The 20,748-nt window shown below is 39.7% G+C and overlaps 1 protein-coding gene across 1 annotated transcript in view; it reads left to right on the top strand.

Annotated features, from left to right (window-relative positions):
- The window catches only part of PTPRT (protein tyrosine phosphatase, receptor type T), a 675,700-nt gene that overhangs the window by 342,922 nt on the left and 312,030 nt on the right, over positions 1–20,748 (top strand). Inside the window, exons 8-9 of the mRNA XM_015596894.1 lie at positions 54–350; positions 15,985–16,094. Coding sequence (XP_015452380.1) covers positions 54–350; positions 15,985–16,094 — 407 coding nt within the window. The remainder of the gene's footprint in view (positions 1–53; positions 351–15,984; positions 16,095–20,748) is intronic.

The following is a 20,748-nucleotide window of genomic DNA, read 5'->3' as shown; positions in this document are numbered from 1 at the left end:
GTCCCCCACCGTCCTGACAGCCTCTTCTTGTATCTTGCACGTGTGCTTTGCAGACCCGGTGCATGGCCCGCAGAACGTGGAGATTGTGGACATCCGGGCCCGGCAGCTGACCCTGCAGTGGGAGCCCTTTGGCTACGCCGTGACCCGCTGCCACAGCTACAACCTCACGGTGCAGTACCAGTACGTGTTCAACCAGCAACAGTACGAGGCCGAAGAGGTCATTCAGACCTCCTCCCACTACACCCTACGGGGTCTGCGCCCCTTCATGACCATCCGGCTGCGGCTCCTGCTGTCCAACCCCGAGGGCCGGATGGAGAGCGAAGAGCTGGTGGTGCAGACGGAGGAGGACGGTGAGTGAGGGAAACGTGCTTGCTTGGGAGTGGGGGATGTTAGAGACATACCTGTCAGTTATGAGGTTTTTTATTCTTCCTGCTTCTGTCTGCATCTGCCTCTTTTCTAAGATCTTCAGTACAGGCTATGCATCGTGCAACTCCAGGGGGCGCTGTTCCCATCGACACAGCAGCTCTTCCACAGACACGCACTCAAGTTGAACCTTTCTAGACCCCGGTCCCTCTTCTCACTTTATACCACCTTCAATGCCCAACCTTTAAACGCATCGATGCCCTCAAAACACAAGCTATATATTATATTGTTTATATATGTTGAGTTTGAGAGTCAGACAACTCTGGATTCTTAAAGAATTAAAATCAGAAAATATATATGAAAAGCTTAGCACACACACTGACTACATCCAGCCTAATACTCGCTTGGATACCCCCACTTGACTTAGATTTGCCTTAGATCCTCAAGACAGAACTTCTAACGTAGCAATCCCATCTAGTACTCTTGTTTCATATGTGCAAGTCCCAGGACCCCTGATTGATGGCCTCTGGTGGGTCCAGATCCACACTCTCAGATGCAAAGTCCCGTAAAGAAATAAAGGAAGAAGTTCCAGCCTCTTCTCACCTTGTTCCCAATTCTTATTTCCTTCAAGTACCACCGTAGAACTGGAAGTTTTACACAACCCATCTTCATGAGAAATCCTTCCTGAAACTCTTTACATTCATTCTTTGCAGCGACTCACTTTGCAACCCCTGCAGACTGTACTTCTAGGTAGCAGCATCAGTAGGGACCCAGCCTCTGTCACCTTGACCCCCACCTTCTTGCCTGGCAATGAACCTCAATCCTTTGTGGGCACAGCTCTCCACCTGGATCAGTTTCTCCAGGTAATCTGAGTGTTCTGCTTCCTGTGGATCCATTCCCGTCAATCTCCAACACAGGATTTGGGCATCTCATCTTGGCTTCATTCTGCAGCCCTGGGTTTGGCTTCTGATAAAAATTTCAGACCTTTTCCTAGATCTAGCTCGTTGTTTCAGAAATGTACAGCCCCTTCCTCCAGCAGGTAGAATAATGCACTGTTTGAGCCAGATACACCTAGGACAAGATGCTTAACCTCTTGGTGCCTTACTTTCTTCAATTATGAAATGGAGATGAAAATAGTACCTGCCTTATAGGTTGGTGTTCATTGAAATGGGTCATAGGTAAAGAAACTGGATTAATGCCCAGCAGATTGTAGGTTTTCAATAAATGTAGCTGCCACATTTGCATTAAGTCACACGAAAAAAAATATGTTTACTGGCAAAGAATCCTCTAGCACAGCAACCCAGACACCACACACCTGCCCTAGGAAACCTCTCCAGAGTTCTAGATATCTACTCCAATTGGCTGTAGAAAATATGACAGAGACTCTCAAGGAATGACAGTGTGGTCACTGCCTGATCTGAGAAGCAGAGTCAGGACAAGAAGGGTAGGCGAGTGACAAGTGGCCATGGGTTGTTCGACAGGGAGGAGACCCGGTTGAAACCCAGTATGAAAATTCAGGACTCAGGAGCTGAATGAGAGCATTTGGGCCCAGAAACGACTCAGGATTCTTTTTTCCAGGATGCTCTGCTCACCCCAGGCTGTTTTCTGAGCATGACCTACATGTGCAACGGCAAATCCCAAGTCCAGCTTCAAGCCATGCCTCAACCTCTCCCTTTCTCCTTCTTGTCACCAGAAAAAAAAAAAAAATCACAAAGCCTTTAATCAAAACGACGTGAGAGCAGCAGTGCTTTAAAATTAAATTTTAATTAAGCACCATTAATAAAACATCAATTCCTACTCTACCGAGATGTGTGGACATCATCAAATTAAAAACACCAACGGCTATGAGATACCGGTCCTCGGTCTTGTAGCTATTCTGAGGCCCCACCTCAGCAACCGTTGGGCTGAAGGAAGGTCTCAGAAGAGCACAGGGCCCCTCTGTGTGTCAGGATTAGGGTCCATTTCTGCTAAGGAGGGGAGGGGCACCATTTCTCTTGGCTGGGAACGCACTTACCTCGAGGCCAACCTCAGGCTGGAGCGGGTCTCTAGTCCATTAACTGAAACCCCTTGGAGAGCCAAAAGCAACCTCTCTGACTGAGCTGACGGGACTCATGCTGCTTTCATCTGAGCTACAAAATTGTCTTCAGGAGAATTTGTAGAATTTGTAATCTCAGCACCCCGGTGCCTTTGAGGGCCTGCAAACTAATCCGCTGCTGGTGAGAGAAGTTCATGGCCACTGAGCCCCCACCACTTCATCTGAAAAACAGCTGTTGATAGGAGACTGAACGGGTTCTTTACTTTTCCTCTTTTCACAAATGTCTCGTTCAAAACCATAGCTCACTTATTTAGTGGTTATTTCTCCACCTTTCAACAGACTGTAGCCTAGATGGTGAAATGGGATATATGAGACCTTGAAAGACAAAACTGAGGTTGACGATGGTCTCATCTGGGCTGCCATTTACTGAGTGTCTACACTGCGCTAGACACTAATCGGCACGTTATATAAAATGACTTGTCCCCAAGATTTCAAAGCTATAGAAAAATTGAAACAATAATACAAAAAACACTTGCAAACCCTTCACTTAGAATCAACATTTGTTAACACTCTGCTACATTTTCTTATTCATGTATATGTATGATAGATATATAGAAATACCATATTTAAAAATACGTATAATATATATTTTAACTACTTAAAAAGAAATCGCAGAAATCATGATAGCTGACCTCTAAACTCTATAGTACAAGTGATCTAAGGATAAGAACATTCTCCTACACAGCCATAACATGATGGAATATCTAAGAGATACAGCATTAATTTAAAAATAATCAAATAGGCAATCTACATTCACATTGCCAGTAATCGTTAAAACCTGATTTTATATGACAAACCATAATATGAGGCGGTTTTGGCAAAAATGCTACATGGGTTGATGATGTATATTTCTCACTGTACCATGTTGAGAGGTACTTAAAGTGGGGGGAGCCCGTCTATTGGTATGCTGCATTCGGTCACTCAGTAAGATGGGCACCACCCACTCCTACCACTGTAAATGCAGTACCCTTTTCCTGTTGTAATTCAGCTAATCTGTGCAGTGATATTTGAGGTTCTGTGAGTATCCTGGTCCCCTAGAACTTTTCACCCAGTGGTTTTAGCACTCCTTGATAATCTTCACTTGGAACCATTATTACATTGGCATTTACAAAAGGGCGAATTTTAAATCTATCGTTTCCTCTACATATATCAATTAATATTCTTCTTTATAGAAGAGCTTTTCTGTCCTCATCCCCATCCCCATTTTTAATGTCCCTTTTGATGCATAGATCATTTTTTGACTCAGTGTATTAAAATCCAGCATTATTTATGATTCTTTTCAGTGCTCAAATGGTCTCATATAGGCTAGTGGGAGTCGCTTCAAGTTGGCTCCCAGACCCTTTGCCATGTTCTCATTAGTCTTCCTTGCTTCTGGCACGACAAAATATTTAAGACTGTCCATGTAACGTTTCTGCCCCAGACCTGAAGTCAGCCACTTACCTGAGGATTTCTGGTTGCTTCCAGTGGAAGTGGTAGTTTGGCACAAAGATAAACAATTTAAGTATGCTCAGTGGGTGTGTTATTGTCCCTAGACTCTTCAAGTAGGTAGAGCTGAGGAATATAATTGGTCTGTTTTAAATCATGAGCTCATACTGATTCAAATCCAACATCTCAGGAATCTCCCGCATGTGCCCTCATCCCATATAAAAATAGTTTCAGAATTACAATACCAATCCCTCTAACCAACAAAAAAGGTACTAAGTTAGGTTAAGATTTTCTTTTCAGTTTTTCTCTCCTTAGGCAGTCAAAATACTGCGTTTGAGTTCAGTCTTTTCTCTGTGGGGTTATATTATCAATCGGATACTTAGTTAGGTCCATTTGTTTCATTTTTAAGGTTTGCTTCCCACCCATCCTTTTGTCTTTAGTGTCCTTATTTTAACATCAAAACAGGTGCATGATTCAAAAGTCGAAACTGACTCAGAGAAGCGGTGCCACCATCCCTCTCTCTCTCTCACTGTTCCTATCTGCACCTGAAAGGTAAACGATTTTATTCATTTGGGGCATATCTTTCCCGTAGTTCACTTTGCTAAACAGAAAATCTATTTTTCTTTCTATTACTTTTTATAGAAGAGGTAACATAATAGGTACGTTCTACATCTTGCACTTGGGTTCACTTAATGTATCTTGGAAACAACTCCACGTTGGTTCGTGGGTTGATAGAGGCTCGTGTCGTTCCTTTATAGAGCTGTGTGGGACTTCATTATGTGGATATGCCATGGTTTATTCACACAGTGTCCTGTGGACGCTTAGGTCATTCCCATTATTTGCTATGACAATTGATACTGTAGCAAATAGCTTTGTGCACATGTTGTTTGGTATTTGCGGAAGTGTAGGTTCAGGGGAAATTCCTAAAAGTGGAATTGCTGGGGTCAAAGGGTAAATGCATATGTAGTTTTGTTAGATGTTGACATATTCTTCCATGTATGTTGTATCATTCTACATTTTCACCAGCAATATAGATTCATTTAATCTTAACCCCAAATGTAAACAAGGAAATACTATTATTTTTGTTATTTTACAATAAGGAAATTTAGGCTCCCATATAATTTATAATAATTATATAAAATTCAAATTGCTTATGATTAGTAACAGTACATAATATATTCATGTAATTAACATATAATATTAATTACATATAACACATACATTATTTCATTTAATATAGTGAATGTACTTTAATTGTAGGGAAGACTGACGTATCTCAGGAATGAGCTTGTATTCTCTCTGCATTTCTAACAAGCCTATCATCTGGTTTCTCAGGTCACAGGAAGCTAGAAGGAGGCTGCACGTTGCTAGGGGTAGGTACAGGTATAGTAACATGATGCAGCACGTAAAATCAGGAAAAGAGAAAAGTCTGAAGAAAAGTATAAAAGACAGTGACAGCAAGACGATAAGTAACACAGCCCATGGTCATTTAGTGGGAGGATAAAATGCGATACACACCTTAGTAAGTCCTGAAGGCATCTCTTAATGAGAGCTCAGTACATTTTTGCTGTTTACAATTTGACCTTGAGATATTATAAAGGGTAAGGAAAATGCAGTTCTGGTTTCTAAATGCTCACTATGAGCTAGGCATTGTGTTGATAGTCTTCACTGATACAATTACCAAATACTGTCATGCAGGTGCTATTGATACAGGTATATGGAAGAAGAGCTCCATGGCTCAGAGAGGTTAAGGCACCTGTCCAACTTACCAAGTAAAAAATGGCAGAGCCAATAAATAGATCTCAAAATCTTATTTGTGATTTTTTTCCCCTTGATCATCTAATATATAATCTTATACCTGGCCAAAACCTCTCTAACACTCTCTTTGCTTTATTTTTTCTGTAGCACTTGCCATCATCTGAAATAATGTGTGTGTGTTTGTCTGTGTGTACATACATATATACATATATACATATATATGTACAATTATATATATATAATTGTCTGCTTGGCATATAGTAGGTGCTCATTAACTGTTTGTTGAATGAATGAATATCTGACATTGAAGCCCATGCCTCTTTCACGATAGCACAGGGTCCTGTTTATACACACGGTTTAATAAGATGAGGCTATGTATAATATACTTTATCTATATTCATACTGGCTTGCTAGAGCTGATCATTGGCCTTTCTTCCCACCTCTGAGTTCCATGGTATCATATTTTTGCTTGAAATTGGCCACGGTGGGGATGTTTACACCATATAAATCGGCAAACATTGGTGTTTTGTTTTTCATGGAAAACTGTTTGTGATATATTTATTAACACACCACTGTATTGTTCCACTGAAAAGATACATTCGACTTAAATCGTAAAAATTTATCCAGAAAAAAATATCTTTCTTTCAACAAGACCAAAAAATACAAATGGATTGAAATTATCTAAATGTATCTTGTCTCCATGAGACTCGTTTACAGTCTTATGTAATGGTGGTCTCTGAACCGTTTTCAAATAATTTTTATTTTTCTTAAGTTAGTTCTGGGTGTGTTTATAATAAACTAACTAACAAACAAATATGGCACCTGTAATGGAGAGACAAAAAAGAAAAAAAGACCTGAACAAGATAAGCAGGGAAGGAGACTCTTGTTGACTATGCAGGCAAGGCTCCATGCTTTTACATGAGCTGACTTGTTACTTCCCACAACTGCCCTCAAAGTTCACCATCATTAGCCCCACTTTTCAGATATGAAAACGAAGGGGAAGTTAGAAGAAAGGAGAGAATAAGACAGGAGAGGAGAAAACCCCTCTTGATTACATTCTATGTTCCTTTATGTTGAAATGAAAATTTCTCTTAAATTACCACCTGACTTTTAGGCACAAGAAAACATCTGGTTTAATTGCAGTGAATTTACATGAACCTACTGACAAGAAGCACAGTTAAAATTAGCAATTTTAGCGTGCTGTTTTTTTTTTTTTTAAGAGAATGAAATTATAAAGTAATTAACCTTTGTTGTAGAACTCTGTCAAAAGGATGGAAAGTTCCATGCTGTTAGATAGAAGAAGTGAAATTGTGGAAAGGGAATATGTGGATTCATTAAAGAATTATAAAGAGGAAAAAAAAAAAGGATAAAGCAACATAAAATTAGAAGACAAAAAAGGAATCTTTCTCCAAGAAGTCTTTACAATGGGGGGTTGGCGGGGAGGGCGGGATAAAGACCCAATTGAATTAAAAGGAAGTAAGTCTGCTTCCTTTAAAAGGACATCTTGACCTATAGAGTGGGACCTAGGCCTGGGCCGAGATGACTTGGCTTTGCCACTAATGGGTGTTGTGACTGCTTTTCAACCTTTCTGAATCCACATGTCTCCCAGGAAGAAAGGGGTGATTCAGAATATAACTTTGGAGACTGAAGGATCTGAGCTACATCTAAGTTTCATTCACTAAATTTTTATGCAAGCTCAGTTAGATTACATTCTGTACACTTTAGTGCCCCCATCTGTAAAAATGGGGATGATAATGCCACCAGACTCTTTAAGGTATAGTGCATGAAAGTCTATATGTGAAGTACTCAACTCACTCTCTATATTAAGTGGTCTGTGGCCATTATTAGACATGGCAGACAGCTTTTTAATCAAAGATATATAACTAGGAAAATCCAAATCAAGAATCTATGCAGAATTTCTATTAATCATAGGCAAGGGACTATTTTAAAATAAACCGTAATACCTCTGTAATCTTGATTTCAAAAATCTCACTCTGACCCTAGAAATGAATGGGTGTGGCAGTGTTTTAATAACATTTTATTTACCAATGAAGAAGCTGGTTGCATGTGGCTGCAGGCATAGTTTGCTAACCATTGATCCACACTCATTCCCCCTAATTATTTCATCCAATCTCTTGGCTTTAAAATCCATCCATATGCTAATGATTTCCCCAATTGATATCTCTGGGTTAGGCCTCTCCCCTGCCCTCCAAAGTCCTTTATCCAATGGCCTGTTCAACCTAACCACCTGGGTTGCTAATGGCCTCTGGAATTAACGATGTCCAGAGCTGACCTCCTGATCATCTTTCAACCACCACCAAACTCATTCTTCCCCCAGTCTTCTCCATTTTAATTAATGGCAACTTCCATCTTACTAGTGGCTTGTGTCAAAAACCTTGATTCCTCACTTTTAGCACATTCATGGGTCCGATCATGCAATTCCAGACAACGCTCTTCACCCTGCATTCGCTATGATTGGCGCTCCCTTGCTCTGTGCAAAGTGGCAGCCCTGCTCACTCCCACATCCCATCCATCGGCACTTCTCTCAACTCATAATTCAATGGACAGCAAGACCTTGACCATTTTTACAGCCTCTTCGATTAGCTCTTTGATCCCCCAGCCACTGTGCTCTCCAACCTGGATTATTGCCCCAGTCTCCTAAATGGTCTTTCAGCTTCGGGCCTGGTCCCTGCTCTCTTTTCAACACGGCAGCCAGAACGATCTTGTTAAACTATGAGGCAAATCACATCATCACCCGTAGGGAGACTTAAATGGGGAAAAAAGGACAGAGCTATGAGTTCATTGAAAGAGACCTCTCCCTCATCCCCAGAGCACAAAATGAAAGCCTTCCAAACCCAACTGCATTAATATCTTCAACTTCTGACTGACAAGGGCTGGTGGCAAGATGGCGGGGAGGGGGAAGGCTTGGAGCTGGTGGGAGGGAGAGGGGCATGGGGAGATCTCAGTGTTGTGGGCATGTTTATATGTCAGTTCACAGAGCAAAGGAGGCTAACTCTCATTCCTCCCAGCATTCCCATGCAAGCAGACTCCTCTTTATCTGGCCAAGTAATGGGTTAGAAATATGTAAAACAGGATCTCATGTAATCCCTAGCAGAATATCCTGACCCACCAAACTAGACCATCCCATACCACATCTTATAAGGCTGCATAAAGAAAGGTTCCTGGACAAGTGAAAATGTACTTTCATTCTTATTAAAGGAGACTAATCTGATAATGCAAAACAAATGTCCCATAAGAATTATAGCAAGAAATAAGATTTAAAAATGAAACAAAACACTAATCCACATACTCAACAGAACAGATAAATAAAGGCTGGGAGAAAACATGTTCATGGAATATAAGTTAACATAAAGAGGTTCATTTTCCCAGACTGATCTTTGGAATAGAGTTCAGCACTATTTATTATCTTTATTATTTTTATTTAATAACAAACCCTATAGTGCTTAGGGATGTATGTTTACAGAATAAAAACTATAATGAAAAGCAAGGACCTAATTACTATGAAGTTAAGAAAGTGGTTACCTTTCGAGGATACAGAATAATAATAAATTAGTGACATGCATATTTGTTTTATATACTTATATGGTGAGATTTCACAATAAAAAAGATAAAATGAAGATACTAAATATCCTTTTGTATTAATAAATTTGACATTTATAGGATATGGAAGAATCCCAAACAAAATATAAATGAAAAATCTTGACTAAAGAAAAGAAATGTGTATAATTCTATAACAAATAGAGACATAGAATCAGGAATTTAAACTCTTCCAACAAAGAAAACGCCAGTCCCACATGGCTTTCTAAGTGCAAGCAGACAAACACTCGGGGCAATGGAACCCCAATCTTACATGTAAACTTTCAGAAAGCAGAAACAGAAGGACTACCCTCTCCTCATTGATATCTGAACCAGACAAACTTATTATGAGAAAAAAGGCAATTAGATGCAAATGCCCCAAACATAATATTAGCAAACAATCCAACACTGCACACAACTAGGGAAAAAATTGGTTTAAGAAATCAATATTGCTTCGACATTAATAAATCTACTAATGTAATTCACATTAACAAAGAGAGAGCCAAAAGCCTATCATTGCTATGATAAATACTGAAAAGCATCAGTTAAAGCTCCGTGTGCTTTAAAAATATATATTCTTATACATAAGGAGTGAAAAATATAGTTACCCTGATACAGGGTAAATATAAGAAATCTACAAACACCATACTCAAGAATGAAATAATAAAATCATTTTATTTAACATTGGAAATCACAGATGCTTATCATTCTGTTCACTAAATATTGTATTAGTGGCTCTTGTTGAAGACAAGAAAATTAAATAAAGAGTTAAAAGATTGGGAAAAAAACAAAACTATTATTAACTGCAGATGCTATGATTCTTTACATAGATAACCCACAGAAATTAGCACACAAATTATTAGTATTAACAAGGGAATATAGCATGTTTGACAAAGAAGGCAGTATTAAAAAGTCAACTGTATTTCAATTTAACTAACAAGTATGTGGTAGTTTTCTAAAACACTATTTAAAATAGCAATAAAAGTATATAGTGTTTAGGAATAAACCTAACCTAATATTTTAATATGTATAGTATATATAAATCTATAAAGCATTGAAAGATGTTTAAGACCTAAATAAGAGATATACCATGTTTATGGATGGGAAAACCCAATATTATAAAACCCAATATTATAAAGACATAATTAATGTCTTTAAAATCAGACACTTTTTTGGAAATTTACAGCTCATCCTAACATGTATATGCAAGTAGAGAAGGCAAGAAAAGCTAAGACAAGAAGTTGCAGGCCTTCCTCTACCAGATATAAATTTACAGAACTTTCTTATGTAAAAAGGTACAGTATCAACACAAGGACAAAACAGAGAGAACCTAAAAATAGACCCATACATGTGTGGAAATGTGACAGGCCGGCAAAGACAAAGGCAGCATGGCGATTACTTGAGTCAATAACTTTTTTTTCTTTAAGTGGTTCTAGGATAGGGAGGAAGAATTGAAATTGGATCCTTACCTTACACTATACGTGAAACACTGTTGCAAATGGGTTGAAGACATTTTATAAAATGCATAACTTTAAAACTATTTGGAGAAAATATTCTTATAACCTCCATGTAGAGAAAGCAATTTTATATAAGACTTTTGTTTGAGTATTATTTTTCTTTGGGTTTGTCTCACCCTGAAATACGCAAGCAGTTTATTTAAGAGTTGGTCTAGGGCACATTGATGAGGAAGAAAGGAAGTGAGTCACAGAAAGGAAGTCAACCAATACAAGGTGTGTTATCGAGAAAGTTACCGTGTGAATGACTGAGTTTTAAAACAGTGCCACTCCAAGTATGATTCACGGACCAACACCGACTCATGAACTCTTTCTGGTCCATGACAAGATAATTACAGAAATAGAGGTTACAATTTTAAAAGGAGGAGCTTGCCTTTTCTGTTTTTATTTTCACTTTTACTATTTCATTTTACTTTCCTATTAATTAGTTTTTTTGTAGGTAAATGTATTTTATGATAGTATTAGTCCACATTGGGTTGGAAACAATAAAAATAAATAATAATAAGCAGCACTGGGGTTTCAGGATTAAGCTGGTTCAAGAAGTATTAGCAGAACATGTCTCAGAGTTAACGCAGCCGAGTTGTGAGGACACTGAGATATTTATCCATCCACTCCCTGTTTGTCATTGCTTGAGGGATGTTTGGGGGCCATTGATTCTCTGACATGTCTTGCTTGCCCTGTGTGGAGACCAAGTTTGCTTGCACAGCCTTTAGGTAGAGTAGCCAGTATTTCACAGTAAGTATTAGTAGGTGGCCAAGGCAACGACAGCATCTGCTACTAAGTCTGTCTCTTTTTTTTCCAGCTTTATTTATGTATAATTGATAAGTAAAATTGTATATATTTAATATGTACAACACGATGATTTAATATACTTAGACATTGTGAAATGCTTACCACAATCAAGTTACTAAGTCTGTCTTTCTCCTTCTTTCTCCCATATAAAAAAAGAAAAACTCTGATAAATTGATCTTTATCCAAAGGTAATATAAAGAAAAAAGAGAAGATACAAACCAAGAGATTTTTATAACACATATAACCAATAAAAGAATCAGTAACAAGAATATGCAGAGAACCTCAAAAAAAAAAAATAAATAGGAAAAGGACTGTGAAGATTATTGGACAGAAACCTCATTTAGATCGGAGTTGGGAGAGCCTGTAGCAGGAACTCTCATGCCCTACACTGATCGTGCCTCCAAACAGAAAGAACTCCTTGTTTATAATACCTCTCTCAATTTCCTGTTCTCCTCTATAAAGTGTTTCCTTTCCTGTTTCTCAGGACTTCCATGTGGTTCGCCATTAGACTGTACGTGCCAAATCGCAAATCTCTGTTTCCTGAATAAACCCATTTTGCTGGAGAAATATTGGCTATTTGTTGAAGGTCAACAGATTCTAGATAAATTCAAATATTAGATTTAAAAAAGAAAACAATGAGAATAAATAATAAAATAAATAGAAAAAAATACAGATGACTATTCATCTAATCTGGGGTAAGTAAAAGAATTTGTTATAAACTGGAAAGAAAGAAGGAGACCTGGTGGCCTAGTGCTACAGCTTGATAGTCACAGTCACAACCTTCATCAGGTAGATTCTTCTTAAGGAGTAGTATCTGCATCTTTCCATTCAGCTCACTTTCTACCTCTTAAAGCTTCTCCAAATTCCTGAGGAAACTTCAACACTACACTTTTAATAGATTGTTTCCTCCTCTCTTCTCAAGAAAATAGGGCCATTAGGACACCTCAACTCCCCGCTCTCAAAGCATCTGTACATTTTCTTCCTCTTCTCTTAACTCATGGAGGGAAAGATGCTTTCTTTCCACCCACTCCTGCTCCTGCCTTTTCAGGACCCTACAAATGTCAGTTATTTCCTCTCTCTTTCCCCCCTTTCTACCTCTTGCTTCCATTTTGGACTTTTTCTGGTTGCCTTTAATCATGCCATAACCTTTCCTGTCTTTGGGAGGTGGGCACTAGTTTGGCTCCATATCTCATCCCTTGTGCGTCTTGCATTCTCCTCCCATTCACAGCCCAAAGAATTTACTTGTCTCAGCACAATTTTTCACCTTCCACTTTTTTCTTTACTCACTGCAGGATGGATTGTGATGCCAACATTCTCCCTAAAATACTCGTGGTTGGGTTAGAAGCAACCTTGATGACACTAAATTCAGTGGGAAAATATAAAGTCACATTCTATTTGACCACTTCGCCAAATATCTGTCCCTCTTAACCCATCCCTTCTTGATCCTCCCTTGGCTACTATGACAACAACTCACCATCCCAGTTTTCCTGTTGCCTTTCTGAACACGGCCTGCTAGTGTCTCAGTTTCTTTGTTTTCATCCTAATTGTAAATACTGGAGTTCTTGGCTTAGTCCTAGACCTGCTTTTTTTTCTTCATGTTGTTCCCCTCTACACTCTTGCTACAAGATCTATTTCCTGCCTATGGTTTTAGTTTCTAAGCATCGGCCCCAGCCTCATATGTCCAATTGCTACTCAACATTGCCACTTGGGTGTTCTATACAAACTCAAAGGAAATACAAATAAACTGAGCTCACCAGCTTCTTCTCCAAAACGAACCCTCCTCTAAGCTTTTTCTCTATGAACAACACTCTGATCTACTCCAGTTGTAAAAAAACAGAAGAGCTGGGTTCATCCTTGACACCTCTCCGCGCCCTTCACTTTTATCCATCACCACTAAATCTCATTAGTTTAGCACCCCCAAATCTCTTACACAGTCCCTTCTCTTCTTCATAACATCGCCCTCGTGTAAGCTACTATCTTTTCTCCCTAGGATGGTTTTTCTCCTTCTACTGTTGCCCTCACAAAGCTACTCAGCACACTCAACATCTGCCCTCCCTGCCTTTGCCCTAGTAACTTCTACTTATCCATCGATTCTAACTTATTTTCCACTTATTATTCTGACTTGCCAGACTAGATTTTCTCTGCATGTTATAATTCTCCCAACACCTTGTGCCTTTACCTCAAAGTCCTGATAACAACTTTAAAAAAATTAATTATGAGCGTAATTATTTATTTAACGTCTGTCTCCCTTTCCAGAATACAAGCTTTGTCAAGGATTTGACTATATCTTTCTTTGTCACTGGTGCACCCCTGGTGACCACCACAGTCCCTTGGTCATATTAAATAGTCGATAAATATTTGTGGAAAGGATGAATGGATAAGGAAAAGCCATAAGAGATCTGACTGCTTAAAAGCTTCGACATGCCTAAAAGATTTAAAAAGCAAAAGAAAAAAATGACAAAAATATTTGTAACTTATGCAAAAAAGCTTATGTTCTTAAAAACAGATTATAATTACAAGCTCATGAAACAATGGTGAACAAAAGGGAAGAGCCATACAGAAAAATGAGCACAGGGCATAGAGAGCATGTTCATAAAAGAATCAATGCAAATGGTCAATTAAACTGAAAAACAAATCTGCACTCTCCAGTATGCTAAAAAAGAAACACACGCATACATTTATTTTTTTTAATAGTGGTAGCAAGTGTTGGGAATATTCTTCTGTTGGGGATCCCAGAATGGTACAAACTTTCTGGGAGGCAATCAGTTAATATGTGTCAAAGCCTTAAAAATAAAATAGTTCATCTCCGTTGGCCCAATAAGTTGATCTCCAAAAATTTATCATAGGGACCGCAGGATGGCTTGTGTTGAAGCAGAGTTTCATGCAAATACTTCTTTATAAGAATGCTCATTACAGTGTTATTTGTAATCATAAAAAATTTAAGCCAAATTTAATGCCCAATATTAAAGGATTGGTGACTATAATGGGGCATATTCTGCTCTAAGCAACCATTAAAATACATGGCCCCAAGGAACATTTAAGGATTTTTTTTAAAATCTGTGATTTGTTTAGTGATAAAGGGTCACAAAACAATATACACAATAGGAGTTTAATTTTTAAAAATAAAAAATGTATATGCATGGGCATAAAAATATCTCATTAGAGGGATTATAAGTGATTTTGTTCTTTTCTCTTTTTTTTAATCTTTTTGTATATTCTTCATATTCAACAAATTTTGTGGATCATGTCCATAATGAGAAAAACTAAATATACTTTAATTTAACAATAGGGAACTGATTGCACCATATGGCCGAGGCTATATCTAGAGAGGCATAGTATGATGATTAAGAGTATATGCTTTGAAGCTCACAGACAGGTGTTCTCTTCCCTCTTTACAACTTAAGAGTGATATGACCTTGAGAAAGTTATTTAATTCTCTTAGCCTCCATTCCCTTATCAGCACAAAAGCTGTAATACATACTGGGCAGAACTGTTTGGTGGCTCAAATGAAATAATGTATGTAAAATTCTGATCAAAGCATAAGCGCTTAGTAAAATTACCTCCTTTTATAATGCCAAAATATAAATAGATCCGGTAATGATTTACATGAATTCATGATTCTCTAGGGGGTTGTAACTGGAAGTTTGGGGAATTATTTATTTTGTGGTTCAGCATCTTCCAGGCTGTCATAATGGTGGTGGAATCCAGCAGGAGGATGCCGGAAAGAAGACTGACGTGGGTACAAAAGCAACCCAGAAAGGATTCACTCGTTAGGGCAAAATGCTGGCATGGGTCATTTATTCGCCTGTTTATCCAACCGGCAAATGGTTATTCAGCATCCACTGTGTTCCAGACATTGGAGACTCAGCAGCGAGACAAACTATCTGCCTTCTTGGAGTGAGGCGAGCTTCTTCAAATCGGATTGAGGCACATAGTTCCTGTTGGATCCAACTGAGGAAGCACTTCTTATAGTTGGAGAAACTTTGGAAGGGTGAAGCAAATGATAGTGAAGCTCACTTTGCCTTCCTCAAGTACCAATCCTAAGGCCAGACTCTAATTCCAGAATCCCACCTGCTGATGTCCTCCCATGTTTAGTTCAAGACCAGACTTGGTCAGTTTGCAGGTGAAAACCACTGTCCTTGCAGGGAAAGGGTGAGCAAACTATGGCCCATGGGTCAACTCCAGCCCATTGCCTTTTTTTTGGAAATAAAGTGTTATTGGAATGCAGCCATGCCCATTCATTTATGGATTTTCTACAGCTGTTTTTGTGGTACACTTTCAGAACTGAGTAGTCGCTACTGGGATGTATGGTCCACAAAGCCTAAAATATTTATATCTGATCCTTTACAGGAAAACTTCGCCAACTCCTGTTCTAGGTCGATGAGGCTGGGAAAACGAGATGGAAGATGGAATCCAGTTCCTAACTTTTCCCTTCTGTAGTTCCAGGAGCTGTTCCTCTAGAGTCCATCCAAGGGGGGCCCTTTGAGGAGAAGATCTATATCCAGTGGAAACCTCCCAATGAGACCAACGGGGTCATCACGCTCTACGAGGTAAGGCGGCCCCTTTTGCTGTCACATTGTTGTGGTTTTATTCTATTGACTTCTTCAGCCTGAAGGTGGTGAATGCTTACGATGTCCAGAGCTCCATTGAGGGCATGAAGGCAAGTGAGATACAACTACCAAAAGGTTTCTGACAGTACAGTGGGAAGGAAACCCAAGGGCATACAGTTGCGTTGTCTTAATAGCCACCGATGATGAAGAAAATCAGATATACTATGCATGGTAGCGATTATCGATCTCTTTAGCAAGGAGGTCAGGGCTCAAGGAGTCAAGTTGTCCTGGCATAGCCAAGAAGACCCAGGCCTAGGAAATAGTAGCTAAAGTTCATGTGCAAAACCACACACTACTCACATGATGTCCAGCCTACCCATGTCAGTCCCTGGGCACGCAAAAAATCCCAATGTCATTCTCTCCCCTCTGGGTACATGGTTCTTGAGCTTTACCATTGCTCTGTGGCCAAAGCATATTTTATTGTCATCCAGGTGATGGTGTCCCAGGAGTAACAGGGCCTCATATCAGAGATGGAACAGAACCATTTAGACAGGAGTGCCCCCATAAGCCAACGCAATGTAGCTTCCTGAAAACATTCAGAATTAGAACAAATTGTATCTAAGTCCACTCCAAAACAAAAACAAACAGAAAAACTTCAGTAGGGTGGATATAGCTAAATTTTAGTATTGGGATATGGAGAAGATTGATTCTCCTCCCAAGTCTTATGTTCTGAAACAGCAGGAGATTCTCATACAGGGTACAATAGCAAAATACAGCAATGCAGAGGGAGTTCAGGGAAATTCCTTGGGGAAAAGAGGGGCTGGAAACTCAACTGAGACAAAACCCATTCATTTCAAGCTACCTGCTGGTCTTTGTAAAGCAGAAGCCACAATTACACACACACACACACACACACACACACACACACACACACACACACACACACACACGAAATAGAGATCCATTGTGTATGGCAACCCGCTCTTTGTAAAGCAGAGAGAAAGGACCCAGGACTCAGAGATTTGAGTTGCTTACTGCTGCTATGTAAATGAATTGCTACACCAAATGTTCAAGATTTTTGGAATTCACAGACCAGTAACATTTCGAAAGGTTTTGGGGACCAACACAAGTGCTTTACCATTTTTATTAACTTCATTTCATAAGATATAATTTCAAAAATATAGAAAGGACATAATTTCAGAATAAAAGGAAGTCCTTCAAATTGAATAAGTTTTGCTTTATGAATAACTCATGAACAATCTTATTTTTTTCTCATTTTGTTTTGAATTGAGGACAATTTTGTAATGAAAAGACTCAGGTCCTTGGAGCTCCCTGCACTTGAAAAATGCTGGTTTAGACCATGTTGCAGATAGAGCCATATCTCTGCGCAGATTTTTTTTTTTCTAGGGAGCAGTAGACTTCTTCCTCTAAGAGGATTTATGCACTGGGCTGGGCTGGGAAACCCTTCATTCCTATTCCCTGATAGGAAGAAAGAAATAGATGGAGAGAGAACAAGGGTGCAAACAACTCTGAGTTAGACACCCTGTTTGAGCAATAGCTCCCTGAAGTTGAGGCCTCATTCGATGGTACAGTCTCTGGATCTCTGGGCACCAAGGTGGGCACAGATAGGGACAATGTACCCTGCTGCTCACTTCTGTGCGAACTCAATGCCTTGTAGATTTTCAAAGACCAACTGCTAGGGTTGTTGGCATCCCCACGATGGACTCCATTGGATACAGGTATCATGAGACCCCCTTTACGTAGCTTCTTCACTGCTACTTGGGCCATGATTACAGAGAACTGGAGCTTGAAAGCTGCAGCTATCTAACTTTTTGTGACATTTGAGGTTATCTTCTGGGAATATGCCAAAATTCTTGGATTATGCTGCAAAGGGAGCAAAGGAGGTTGTATTTCAAGCATAAGCATGGCCGTGACCATGTGTGTCACAAGCTAGTGAGGCCTCAGAGAATGAGAATGCTGACTTTTGGGGTCCGACCGCCTCGTTCCAAATGCCAGCTCTGCCACTTACTTGCTGAGTTCATCACGTGACCCAAGGTGCATGTAACCCGTGAAACTCATTTATGTTTCTGTATAAACATAAACATATGTTTTGTATGGTGTTCAACATTTAGAAATCTCATTAATAAATGTTAGCTGTTATCATTACATTAAAAATGAGAAAATTGAGACTCAGAGAGGCAAAGTGAGAAGACCAAGGTCACGCAGCTCAGATGGCAGAGTCATAGGTTGTGAAATCAAGTACAGACGTCTTGCTTCTTACTCAGTGTGGTCCATGGACCAGCAGCATCCACAATACCTGGGAGCTGGTTAGAAATACAGCATCTGAGGCCCCACTAGACCTCCTGAATTAGTTTCTATTTTAACAAGGCACCTGGGTGATTCATACTGAAGTTTGAGAAGCACTACTCCAAATCACACTACTCTTTAAAAAATTTTTTGACAATTGATAAAAAAAGAACATGTTCTCCTGAGCAGAGAGACAGGGAGTCTCTTCCATACTGGGCTCAACCAAATCCTGGCCTAGACAATAAATAGGAGACCTTGCTTTTAAAGACGTTTATATGAGACTATGTGTTTCTGAGGCAATTTTCTAATTTAATTAGACGAAACGAATTTGATTTTTTAAATTAGGTTCTGGTTGTAATTTCTAGAGAGAAATCCATAAATTACAAAATAATCCTCTCTGGCCCCAAAAAGTATATATTGTGACAAAGAAAAACATGATAAAGTGAATGAAAAAGAAATTCAGGATCGTCTATCGCTTCCTATGTACAACCTTGGACTCAGCAAAGTCAAAAGCCAAAAAAGAAGGGTGGAGGGTTAGCACTGTGTAATATTGTAAATATTGCTAAACCCTGCAGGTCCAAGGACTACGTAGAATGTTAAGATTAAATTTTCTTCTCCATTTTCATGGGTCCAAGTCACAACCTCTGGGTCCATCCTTGGACAGTCTGTCCCCCAAAATTTGAGTGGTTTTGATTATGTCTCATTCTCTCTGGGCTTCAGCCCTCTCTTTGTAACATCAGGCTGTTCCAGGCTTTCACTGGGTAAGAATCAAGAGAAAAATAAACTCATCTCAAACCTGTAAAATCAAAGGTTTATAGCTCATTTTTAAGTTGCTCTGCTCTTGAAACCTTGCCTGTGGCCAGAGTCTTTGAAGTCAAAGCAATGATGACACGTGAAGGAAAGAGCTAGTGCAAAGGCCCTGGGATAGGAATGACTTTGGCATGTTCGACAAATAGGAAGGAGGTCAGAGTGACTGAAGCTTTGTAAGCACAGAGTACAGTGATGAGACCATGGGCGGGCAGGGTCAGGTTATGCAGGGCTTCTAGAGTTTGTGCTTTATCCTGAAAGGAATAAAAAGCCCTAGGATTTTAAGCAGAGGAATGAGCGAGTCGGATTTGCATTCTTAAAAGATCACCTGGCTGCCGAGTAGCTAAAGGGCTATCACACAAACATCTCGAGGACACCTGGAAAATGTGCCAGGAGGCGAGGACATTGCCATCATCCGCGATGTTGCAAAGAGGGCTTGGTTTCTTATTGGAAGACCTCACACCCAGGTAGAGATGTGAAAATTTCGTCACAGCTGCCTCTTTTCCTGCTGCTAATGAGTTAGGGATTAGCCCAGGATCTCAGATCCCCAGGGATCTGTACTTTAGAGGGAGACGCAGGATGTACTTCTGATCACAGATGGACAGAGAGGGCAGAGGTGGGTCATGTCAAAGGCTTCGCGTCCACACACTAGCAGATCAACATCAGGTATGCAGAATCTCAGGTCCCAGCCCAGACCCACAGATTCAGTCTGTGTTTTAACGAGACCTGCAGATGATGCAGAAGCACATTCAGGTGTGAGAAGCTCTGCTCTAAGAGACATTTCTAAAGTTTCAGTCTGGATCTGGACAGCTCCGCTTGATGAAAACACTGTAGTCCTCAGATAAATAATGTGGCCATTGAATCAACTGAGTAATGTCCCCGCTCGTACAGGGTCCAAAGAGCTGAGTATTTTCATCAGGAATGTGGAAATCGGGCCATTCCCTTAGACACTTCCAGAGCCCTACGTGGGTTTGAACGAGATATCAGGGTGCCCCCGTCAGGGGCTGTATGCGAAGAAGGTTGGGGTGGCCTCTCCCATTCTGACTGTTCTCTTGTGAACAACACAGCTCACCAAAAACAGACCGTCGAAGCTGCAGACAGGCACTTACAGCCCAAATGAGGTCACTGGGGAAAAAATCCAGCCAAACAGTGGTTTAAAAACTCCTCAATAAAATCATGCACAGACAAGCCGTTCGGAGTTCATGAAAAACAGTAATCAATATGTGTCTCGATTCAATTAATTGTTCTCGTCTCTGTCCAAAAATAAAAATCACGCAGTGTGAGGGAATTGGGCCAGAAGATGTTACACTAGCAGTGAGGTTAACGAAGTATGAAAATATTTAAAATTCAGACATGTAAAGCTTCCTTGTAAGCTTTTCTGTTTAGCAGTCAAAATCACCAAGTTTCTAATTACAGCATATAAATCTGAGAAGCTTAAAGAGAATGAGAGGACCCTAATGAGGCAGGAATGGATGTCTTGATTATGCTAGAGTTGATTGACATTTATCTTGCAAGCTATTCTAAGGTGCCTGGCGTTCAG

Source organism: Pteropus alecto, unplaced genomic scaffold (genome assembly GCF_000325575.1).
Source record: "Pteropus alecto unplaced genomic scaffold, ASM32557v1 scaffold45, whole genome shotgun sequence".
NCBI classification, from domain to species: Eukaryota; Metazoa; Chordata; class Mammalia; order Chiroptera; family Pteropodidae; genus Pteropus; species Pteropus alecto.
This window is presented reverse-complemented; position numbering and strand designations above follow the sequence as displayed.